Source organism: Panthera leo, chromosome A1 (genome assembly GCF_018350215.1).
Source record: "Panthera leo isolate Ple1 chromosome A1, P.leo_Ple1_pat1.1, whole genome shotgun sequence".
Classification (NCBI taxonomy): Eukaryota; Metazoa; Chordata; class Mammalia; order Carnivora; family Felidae; genus Panthera; species Panthera leo.
This window is the reverse complement of record NC_056679.1, coordinates 29,255,452-29,266,840: the sequence shown is the minus strand read 5'-3', so window position 1 is coordinate 29,266,840 and position 11,389 is coordinate 29,255,452. Positions and strand designations below refer to the sequence as shown.

At 35.9% G+C, this 11,389-nt stretch overlaps 1 protein-coding gene across 4 annotated transcripts in view; it reads right to left on the bottom strand.

Moving 5' to 3' along the window:
- Positions 1 to 11,389, bottom strand: part of ELF1 (E74 like ETS transcription factor 1) — a 108,522-nt gene that overhangs the window by 47,147 nt on the left and 49,986 nt on the right. For 3 of the 4 annotated variants that reach the window (XM_042927314.1, XM_042927318.1, XM_042927312.1), the window contains exon 2: positions 4,289 to 4,588. In XM_042927314.1, the coding sequence (XP_042783248.1) occupies positions 4,289 to 4,360 (72 nt within the window). In that variant the 5' untranslated portion in view covers positions 4,361 to 4,588. Of the gene's footprint in view, positions 1 to 4,288; positions 4,589 to 5,220; positions 5,461 to 11,389 lie in introns of those variants that run through there. The other variant, XM_042927316.1, reaches the window with a different exon arrangement.

Sequence of the window (11,389 nt, the reverse complement as noted above, 5' to 3'; positions counted from 1 at the left end):
CTGACTTAGGTTCAGGTCATGATCTCACGGTTTGGGAGTTCGAGCCCCACATCAGGCTCTGTGCTGACAGCTTAGAGCCTGGAGTCTGCTTCTGATTCTCAGTCTCCCTCTCTCTCTCTCTACCCCTCCCCCGCTCACACTCTGTTTCTGTCTCAAAAATAAACATTTAAAAAAAAACTAAAAAAAAATTTTTAAATAAATTTAAAAAGATACATGTCAAAAACTCCCTTTGTAACTTGAAGGAGTCTCCTGAGAAACAGAAAAATCTATATGGGGGCAACTGAGTGGCTTAGTCGGTTGAGTGTCTGATTCCTGATTTGGGCTCAGGTAATGATCCCAGGATTATGAGATTGAGTTCTGCATCAGGCTCTTCACTAAGTGTGGAGCATGGTTAAGATTCCTTCTCTCTCTCTCCCTCTGCTCCTCTCCCCTGTTCATGCTCTGAATAAATAAGTAAATAAATAAATAGAAAAACTCTGTATGGATATTTACTTATTTATAATTTCAGTGATAAGTTTTGAAAGTTATTTGACATGGTGTTGACTAAACACATACAACAGAACAGTTCTAAATACATAACAGAAGAAAGACTCCATGAGTATTTCTTTCTGGTCTTACAATTGTGGTGGAATTGAGGCAAAACTGCCCATGCACTGAGAATGTGGATAAATAGGGTCCTAGAAAATATATATACTGTAGTCAAGAGAGTTTGGGGAACATTACCTCTCATTCAAAAGTCTTCTGATGTGATAATGTACATATGAAAATGTAATGTGGCAAATAGTTGAATAATGACAGTATGTGATATAGAAATGACAGGATAAAATTTGTTAATTCCTGAAGGAATAATTTTAGGATAAATTTCTAGAATAAGTAGGTTTTGTCCTAAGATTTTGAAAGAGATTAGAACTTCAATAGGCAGCAGGTATGAATGTGGGAGATCAAGCAGGAAAGCACTGGACATTATACAGTAGGCTGACAAAATTAACATAGTATAAGAAACAAAAAAACATGAAACAGTTACACTATGAAAAGCTTCTAACCATAGGTTAAGGTGGTTAGACTGATTATGTAGTCAAGGAATCCGTTAAAAGTTTCAGTACTTTCTATTGTTCCAGAACACTTCTGCTCATTCATTGGTTAGATAAACTGGATCTTTCTACAAGATCCAGTTCTAATGTAACTTTCACAGTGAAGGTTTCCCAAAGTTGCAATGCTGTGTTTCTCAAACACTGCATGGAGAATTACTGGGTATCTTGTTAAAAAGGCAGCAAGGCACTTTTTATCATTTAGCGTCAAGGAATCAATATTCAGAGCAAACCAATTTATACCCAAAGAAGGAATGTTGTAAGACCACCTTCTTATATTGTGATAGGATTCTACAAAAAATATTTGTTTCACTTTCCCATGCATGTCACCAAGCTTCTCCCTAGTGAGCTAAGTCTGTTAAGTATAAATAACTATGATTTACTAGGTTCTACTTTTAGAACCAACAACTGAAAAAGTATAAAATGTAATGACATGTCAAAATTATAAAATGCATTAAACTACCAGCTGTTTTTCATTAAATTAACTTCTGGATTATTTGAGCCTATAAGTCAAGTTTTTCTCTTTAGAAACTTGTATCCACAACCTTCAGATTTCTTCTTATTCTCATAAATTCCCCAGGCAAACACACCTGTTTAATAAGGTCAAATCAAGGCACCTCCAAATAAAAGTACATACTGCAATTCAGCACTGATGGTGTTGCTCTCCCACAGAAGTGCTTCATTCTCTAATACAAATATTCACGGTTTGGAACAGATAGCAAGAAAAGACTTTTAAAAGTGGCTTGTCAGAACCAATAATGTTGGTGTTTCCTTTCCAACATTACCAGCCCCCCAAGCAATTGTGAAAAGAGTATGATACAAGGGAAAATGATCAAGGTGGTGGCAACCAGACATTAACGGTGTCAGTTGCTTTAGATGACATTTAGAACCACAGACCATAACTCAAAACAGGAAATGTCTTCTAATCTGATGCCTTCAAACAGTGATTTTATAAAGAATCAACCAAACCAATATAGGATCATAAAACAATTGTTTTAAAAGATACAAATATTTGGGGCACCTGGGTGGCTCAGTCGGTTAAGCGTCTGACCAGCTCAGGTCATGATCTCACAGTTTGTGACTTTGAGCACCGCGTCAGGCTCTATGCTGACAGCTCAGAGCCTGGAGCCTGCTTCAGATTCTGTGTCTCCCTCTCTCTTTGACACTCCCCCACTCACACTTTGTCTTTGTCTGTCTCTCTCTCAAGAATAAACATTACAAAAAAATTTTTTTTTGAAAAATAAAAGATACAAATATTGTATAACTTTGAAAAGTTACAATCCCAACAAAGTTTTATGTAACTTAAGGAGTTAATTCTAAAATTCATTCAAAACTCTGTACCAATATTTTTAGGCAGGGGAGGGGGAATATCTTATCAGATGTCAAATCTATAAAATGATACTAATGAAAGTAATGTGGTATTGGCATAATACAGAACAGTTAAATGGAATAAAATAATAAAATACACCAGAAAGTTCAAAACTAAAGTATTATGTGGTAATTTAGTATATAAGAGAGGTGGCACTCTTAGTGTGGAAATCATAAAATATTCAATAAATCTGAAGGGTCAACATCCTCACTCGTGGGAGGAAATAGTTGTCAGATCCCTATACCTCACATTCTATTAAAAAAATATATTCCATATGTACTGGGGAGTTAAACACATAAAACAGAAGAAAATATAAACAGAGTATTTCATAATTTGGGGGTGAGGTAGTTTTTGTTCATTTCTATTTAGAAACTCATAAGCTAAAAATGTGTAAGAAAGCTCTTGAATGATTTTATTGGCCTAATTAGGCCTCTGATGCTCCGTCTTCTCTCTTTTCTACTCCTTCTTCTCAGTAGTTGCATAGCCTATGGCACCAAGATGGTCTTGGGAAGAAATTTTCCAGTTCCAGATCCAGAGGTATCACCCATACATATTGGAAATAAATAAGAAAGCCCCACTGCATCAAAATTTTTTTGGTAGGTAAAAGAGGAGACTGACCATCTAGATCAATGATTCAGTTTCTCATGAGTAATTTTCCATGTAACTATTAATACATTTTTAATTGGGACCAAGCAATCCTCTCCCTCAAACTTTTTCCCTTCCTAACCAAAGCTCATCTGGATTTTAAGGCACCTCAATCCAAATTCTCTTTTATAGGTTATTTATAAATTTTTAGATCTGTCACCTCAATAGACAATACAAACAGCAAAAAAATTATAATTCCCTGTCAAAAGTAAGAATCAATTTTATTACCTGTAGTAACTATGTTTCTAGATTAAAAGTATGATACATTATAATTGGCCAATTAATGTGAAATATTTGGGATTAGGCTTTTTTCAGTATCTAAATCAACTTACTGGGCATATTTTAAACCTGCAGGTCCTCAAAATATTTTTGCCAGTATAGTGAGTCTAACACAGCATCTCTCTCACATCATGTCTTAATTAAATTCCTACATAACCTGTTTAAAACGAAGTAAATTATAAAGTCCCAAGAACCCCTAGCATCTCCCCCACCCTGCAGTGGGAGGGGAGGCAGGGCAGGGAGACTAGAATTAACTTAGATCCTTTTCTCAATGCCTCTTGGATCTTCTTCACATTCTAGAAACAGTAATTTGAACATCACTGAACATAAACTAAGTGAAAGCCAGTTTGAAATTATTCAGTTTAATCCCTTCATTCAACAGATGATGCAATCTAGATCTAGAGAAGTGAAGGGACTTCCTCAGAATCACGTGCTTTGCACTGAAGTGATGTATGATTATGGGACTACTAACATCTTTCCATCCACTTAGAAAACAGCCCTGGATTACAAATACTAATTAAGCAACTATTACAACCACCAGTCCTATATTACAATAAAAAAAAAAAAAAAAGTACATGTCTTGTTGTTATGTCCTCTAGAACTTTTCAAACTACTTTGAAATAATTACTTAAGGTATTTTATTTAAAGTCTCATTAAAAAAAAAAAAAAACCCAAAATTACTACTTCCATGTTCCACACCAGAACTAAGGATTAAATTATTTCTCAACAAATTAACTAGTACTTAAAACATAAGATCACAATTGCCTCCAAAATTTTAACATCTACATTTTTACATTAATAAGGTTTCTCCTATGGTCTTTTAAAGTAAATTTTCTGTCGCAAATGGAAGAATCGTGACAATAAATTTATTAAAATCCAATTTCCTCTGGGTCTCTGGGTCTCATACCTGTTGTTCATCCTCCATGACGTTACTAGCAAATTCAAACACTAGGTCGTTCTGTTGGACAACAGCAGCCATAATAAAACATTCCCCTTAGATCCACATGAGAAAAATTCCAAGCAGGTTCAAGTATGAGGCAGCAGAATCCAGTGACCAATTTGGGTAAAAAACCCTCAGCTAAGTCTGTTAAGTTACTGTAGACCAGGTTTTCTTTCAGGACGGCACTACAGGTTTCCTTGGTTCACTGATATTCCACTCAAACAGAGGCAATTTTTCTGAAATTTTTCTTCTTTAGAACTTCTTGGCCTGAAAAACAAAAGCTTAAGTTAGTTATGAAAAAGTAATCGTGCCCATTCAGAATATAACAATTAATACCAAGGGCAGTGTCTCCAAAGTATTTTTTGTTAATGTTTTTAAACAAAATCAACATGACTGATGGATACAGGCTTTTTTTTTTTCCTAAGTTAGATATATATTTTCTTTGAAGATTTCATTCTTGCTAAGATAAAATCACCTCTCATTTCTGAAAGTGAAGCCATTCTCCCTTCCCCCCAGTTAAACTACAGTTAAAGTGCCGAATACTTAAAAAAAAAAAAAAAAAAAAAAAAAAAAAAAAAAAAAAAAAAAAAAAAGTCCACACAGCAATAACTAGGTTTGTAACTGCAATAAAGGACATATAAACAATTTCCTTCTTGCCAGTAACCCAGCAAACCACACAGGAATTGTTCCTCCATGAGTAATTTCATCTGTATATTTTTGCCCTAGGAGAAACATTCATACAGTGTCCCTGTTATGCCTAATATATATAAGAATTTAAAGTCTGTCTCATACATTTAAAATTCAGTAAGCACTATTTTAAAAGCCTTTAAAAATAAGCAGAAATTAAAGTCCACTCTTTCTGTTCTTTTAAAAGGTTTCTGTTAAGTAGAATGTTTTACCATGCTTAAAAGCCTGTCTTCAGTGGCTTCTTTTTTAATGCACTGAAATGTATCCTTATCTCTAGCACAGGCTTGCAAGCAACAGGAAGGAAACGGCACTTGACCACGTCATGGCAAATTAGAACATGCAAAGAACTGCACTTTACAATAGTAGAAAAACAGAAACGCAACTTAAGAGTGAAAACAATTTCAGTGGAGGGAGAAATGCTTAAAAAGTGCCTGCCAATGAGGTTTGCCTACTTAAAAAAAAGCTACCACTATTAACAAAAGGAAAAAATTTTAAGTTTATCACAATTTTATGAAATACTGCATCATAGGATTATGACTGTAAATGTGATATGAAAAGACAAAGATTATAAAAATAATCACATTAAATAACATTTGAAATAGTGCTTACAATTTTAATTTTAAAGAGACAAGTTAGAGAATGAAGCTGAGCTGGTGAATCAGTTTCCCTGAAAACAGCATGTGCCAGCTGAATCAGATACTCAATTTCCTAATTTCAGTAAAGTCAATATATACCCTGGACTCTGGGGGTCATCATGGCTAACTGTAATTTTCCTAACTGGGAATCAAAATAAAGTAAGGGTTAAGAATTTAATTCAGGTAATACTTCTACTCACTAAACTGAATTCTAACCCAGCAGTGCCCCACACCCACTCTATACCCCACCTCTTTCAATAATGAGTTCAACCCCAACACTGGGAAAGCATTTTTATTTTTAGCACATTCAGGTGGTTTTTGAGCAATTCACCATACCTGGAGGGGAAAAAAATGCTTTCACCTAAATTGATCACAGACAGACATATAAACATAAGACACACATTTGGCTTTGGTCAAATGTTACTTATAATCTTGTCCCTTAAATTACTACCCAACCTAATTCTTCTGCACTGGGCTTGCCTTCTTATGGTCCGCCACACAAACTACATTCCTTCCTGCCTCCCTGCTCAAAATCTACTTATTCGCCATTTCCAGAATACTGCTCTCACCTCAGCACCCATTCACATCTCTCCCAGTCTTCAATACTCAAGTTCCATTTCTTTCACAAACCCCCCAAACCTCTCGGCCTCCACCTATCTGGATCGCTCCCTTCAGAAATATGACACTTATTGCCCGCCATGTTAGCACTAACTATACACTGTCTCACATGGGAAAATCATGTCCCCCTAATTCAATTCAATAAATCTTTGAGTGTCTATGATATCTAAAGCAGTATGTCAGGAAGCAAGATAGAGCAAAACTTCTCTAGGTGAATAACCATTGTCTAAAATTCCTTCTGTACCTACCATACCTGGGTGCCCATAGTAATAGTAAAAAGGATTATATTAAAGACAGATACTGCTTAAAAATCTATCATTAGATATTTAAGCTATGTCTACATATATTATTTATAAAGAATGATTGTAGTACTTTTGATAAAGAGGAAACCATTATCCCAAACTTGAAAAACCACAGTAAGAAGTCAAGTAACCAGAATCAAGGGATGTTTCCTGATAACAAAAGTTTCTCTGTAAAAGGTTAGATTCCAAAAGGCCTATTACAAATCCATTTATTTGGGGTTTTTTTTATGTTTATTATTTTTAGTTTTGAGAGAGAGAGACAGAGTGCAAGCAGGGGAGGGGTAGAGACAGAGGAAGGCACAGAATCTGAAGCAGGCTCCAGGCTCTGAGCTGTCTGCACAGAGCCCAATGCGGAGCTCGAACTGGGAGATCATGACCTGAGCTGAAGTCAGATGCTTAACTGACTGAGCCACCCAGGAACCCGCCAAATCCATTTATTTGTAAATACAAAGTGACACTCTACCAGTGACCAATGTGAACACATCTGTGTAAAGTTTAAGTTTCCTTTCTTTTCCATTGCAATGAGGTACCTTTTCTTACTAACATTTCCACACTGTTATGCTTTAATAAATGTTTTTCAAAAGTATAAGCAATCAACATATCCACACCTTCAGGTACACACTGACAACCAAGAATAATAAACCAAAACTGAAATGACTGCCCATGATCACTAGGCCACTTGTTGGGATGGAGACACCTTCACTCTGGTGAGGTAGCTTTGGTACATTTCTATATAGAAGCTCATCAACTAAAAATGTGTAAGAAAAGCTCTTGAATAATTTTATTGGCCTAATAAGGCCTCTGATCCTCTGTCCTCTCTCTTTCCCACTCCTTCTGCTCAGTAGTTGCATAGCCTATGGCACCAAGATAGGTCTTGGGAAGAAATTTTCTGATTCTGGATACAGAGGTTATCACCTGTACATGTTAGTGATACTTAAATAACAAAACCCCATTGCATCAAAATCTCTTCAGTTAACAGATGAGACTGAACATCTAGATCAATGATTCAGTTTCTCATGAGTACATTGAGTCCCTGTGCCCAAGGTCTCACAATCTGAAAGTGTCACATAAGTACAATGAGATTCCTTACCTCTTAATTCAGGACTCTGTCCAGGGCAACAGTACAGAGCCTTCCCTCTAAATCTACCCTCTAAATCTACCTGACACAAATTGTGTGTACACACACACACACACACACACACCAAATTGGAAAAAAAAAAAAAAAAGTCTCCATCTTGAGTTCAGCTCATCTCCAAATCCACGCACTCAACTTTTAAGTCCACATCAGTGCCCCCTCAAAGTCAATGTGTCTAAAACATGTCCCAAACTGAACTTATCATTTTATTCCTCAAAGTTGCACTAGTATGAAAAAGACATGGGTACTCAGACTGAGGAGAAAAAGGATTTTTTGCCCTCTCCTAACAAATTATAAGGTCTTTGGTTAACTATATGTATTATATTCAGGAACATTCTACTGCATAAGTAATTCTCAAACCTATTTCATTTTCAAAGTGTCACTTAGTCTTTATAAAATACCAAGAGAAAATATATGTGAAAACTGTTTATCTAACATAGACATAAACAGTTAACTTATTTGCACAACTTTGAGAGGTCATCTAGTTGAACATCCACCAGACAGTAAAAACTCCCCAAGTTGGTTCTCATGTCTTTCAACTGGGTCAGGATCATATTCTTATTCTCCAAGGAGACACACACCACAGAAGGGTCTCAACAATAAGGTAGTCCTAGTATCTTATCGCCAAAATAAGCTGCAGATTTAAAGTCAAATAATAAAGCAAGCAAAAACAGTTAAAAGAGCAGTTAAAAGCTCTGGAGTTGGACCACCTGAGTTTGAATCTTCTGTACTGTGACCTTGGACAAGTTACTTACTGTCAGTCTCCCTTTTCTGTGAAACAGGTACAAAATGTAACACCAAAATCTAGAGTTGCTGTAAACATGCTATGCAAAATCCATATACAGAATGCTGGCCACATGAGTTTTGCTCCATACACAACAGCTTCATTATTGTCTCAGTACAATGCAAGGGACATGTAACAGGTGAATGCCACTTAACTGATTACTCCTTAAGTCTCATTTCCATACTCCCTGGGAGTCTCCTTGACCACAGTGATTTGCTAGACTCCAACAAAGAATACTATAGCCCATTATCAACAAAAGTATAATTCTATTCCAGTGCCTGAAAATTTGGCACCTATCTGATAAATCCAGCTGCTTCTAGGCTAAGACCTCACCCTGTCTGGCAAGCTTCCCTTAACACAGAGTTCCATTATGCCCCTGTTCCAAACAACATGAATTTACTGATTGTAAACACAAAACCCTCAGCCACATAGATGGCTACAACAACCAACTCAGTTTCTGTCTCATTTATTATAAAATATTTCAGGTATTCTAAAAACATGACAGTCAAAATCAGTTTTTAATACTTCTCACACCTGCTTTCTTCATCCCTGATTGAATGCAAATTTAAGTTTCCTTCAAAAGGGCTTTAAACACAAGAGTCTACAAACCTATTAATTCATAGTGGCATTTAAAAACACATCATTGCTACCCTTTGGAAGGTGCCAGGTCACCAACTCATATACTCAAAATGAAAATTAATAAATAAAAGTAATGACAAAAACATTTCAGATTAAATCATTCTAGCCCCAAGGAGGTAAAATTCACTAGCTTAGAGCAATGGGGTGCATGAATGACTACCTTTAATAAAACATTCAGACAGTGCTTGTATGTTTATGTATGTATGAGTATCTAAAGAATTGGAATTCTGTAGTAACGCCAGATGCCAAGTATCTGAAAAGAAAGAATTTTTTATGGAGTAGTAAACTAATACAAGGCCCTTTTCAAGAAACAGACATACCCATCATAAGAAAAGTGAGTATATTTGGAAAAACTATTAGCTTAGAAGAAATACAATAAAAATGAAATAGAATAAGAAAAGAGAAAAGAAGAAAAGCTATGCAAATTAAAATGAGAAGCAAGCAATAAACCCATATACTGTAATGGCTGGAATTTTTGAGTAATATAACACAGGGTTTTTCATGTGTTTTCTAACACGCAGAATGTTTTACATTAGCTTCCAGAAGACATGAAAATAATAAATCAGCAGTACCAAGATAAATTCTGTACAATTGTCCCAGGGCCTGCCCATTCTCAATCTAAAAAGAGTGGAATCCCACAATTTTAAAGCTGAAAAATACCTAAGGATTACCTAAAACAATGCATTCATTGACCAGCTAAAGAATTTGAGCCTAGCAAAATCTGACTTGTCCAAGGTCACAAAGACAGTGGAAAAGAAAGCAAAAGAGGCCCAAATTCCCAGCCCAATTCTCTACTCATGTCCCTAAATCTGCATTAATAGAACTTCATCAGTATTGTTCTTTGGCAGAAAGACTGGAAAATAAGAAATCTCTGCCACAAATATTTATAGCAAAGGTCTCTACACTATTCCATACAACTTCTTGATATATGGTAAGTCATTTTTGTTCATATTTTTAACCGGAACAACTTTAAGTAGAGGAGTTTGTGGATTTTTCTATCATTGTTTTAAATCTTCAAGTTTTACTCTTATTGCTCCCTCCCATCATATTAGTTTTATCTTCACTCACCCTAAAAAGTGAGAACATTTTTATAAAGCTACCACACTTAAAATTTATTCTAAAATATTTTTATGAGTTAATAACTGACATTATGCTTGCTAGTTCTTTGAATACAGTATTTCTACAGCTTTACATTTTTAAAAATGTGAATCTGGAAAAAGTGATTTAAAAAATATACCAAAATGTAGTTACAGTTAAGGACCCAGATTTGAACTTCCTCAAACAAGGGTGGTTGGTCTCTCAGTTCCTACTGAGTGAGAAAGAAAGAAAGAAAGAAAGAAAGAAAGAAAGAAAGAAAGAAAGAGGGGGGCACCAATTGTAAAAGAAATCTCACTCTATAGCCCTGTCTAAATCATGTGCTGTACACACAACACAAAAGTTAAAACAAAAATACAAATTTAATGTCACAAGAGGAATAAATCATTCCCCACTGCGTTCAGGGTTCTCATATTATTTCAAACATTCACAGAATTTAAGAAAATTTAGAAAAAGTTTAAAAATATGTCCTTGAAATCTATATAAGTGCCATATACATATATTACCACCAATATCTTCTAAATAGCTATCCTGCCTTAAGCATCTTTCATTCCAACTTGGGGAGAAGGCAAGGGGAATGGAAGTACCTAAAACTTTTTCTAAAGTATAATTTTATTTTCATGTAAATGAAGCACAAATTGGTGTTTTTTTGTATAGAAAGCCTCGGTCAGGCTTCCAGCGACATATGCAAAGCTAAAGCAGGGCATGGAAACATGAATATGTTCACCTCACCCCAAGCCATGTTAAGGTAATCAATCTCTCTCTCTCTCTCTCCCTCTCTCCCTCTCTCTCTCCCTCTCTCCCTCTCTCACACACACACACACACACACACACACACACACACACACACTCTCACACTCACTCACTCACTCAATATGATCAAGTCAAGCAGGATGACTTCTCTATGTTTTCGCCTTTTTTGCTGACACTGGGATGGACAGTTCCAGGACTCTGAGGGCAGGCTGCAATTACTCACTGCCTAGACCTGAAATTCCGGTTCTTTCACATTGTTCTCCACTTTCCATCCTTGGCCACTTGGGCCTACCTGGTGTCAGGTTACACTCAGGCAGCATTTATAGCACCTTGCAAAACAGCCAAACAGATCACATACCTAGACCTGTCAATACCTGCGATCTCAAGATTAACCCTTTTTCTGAGCATTTTCTGAAAAGA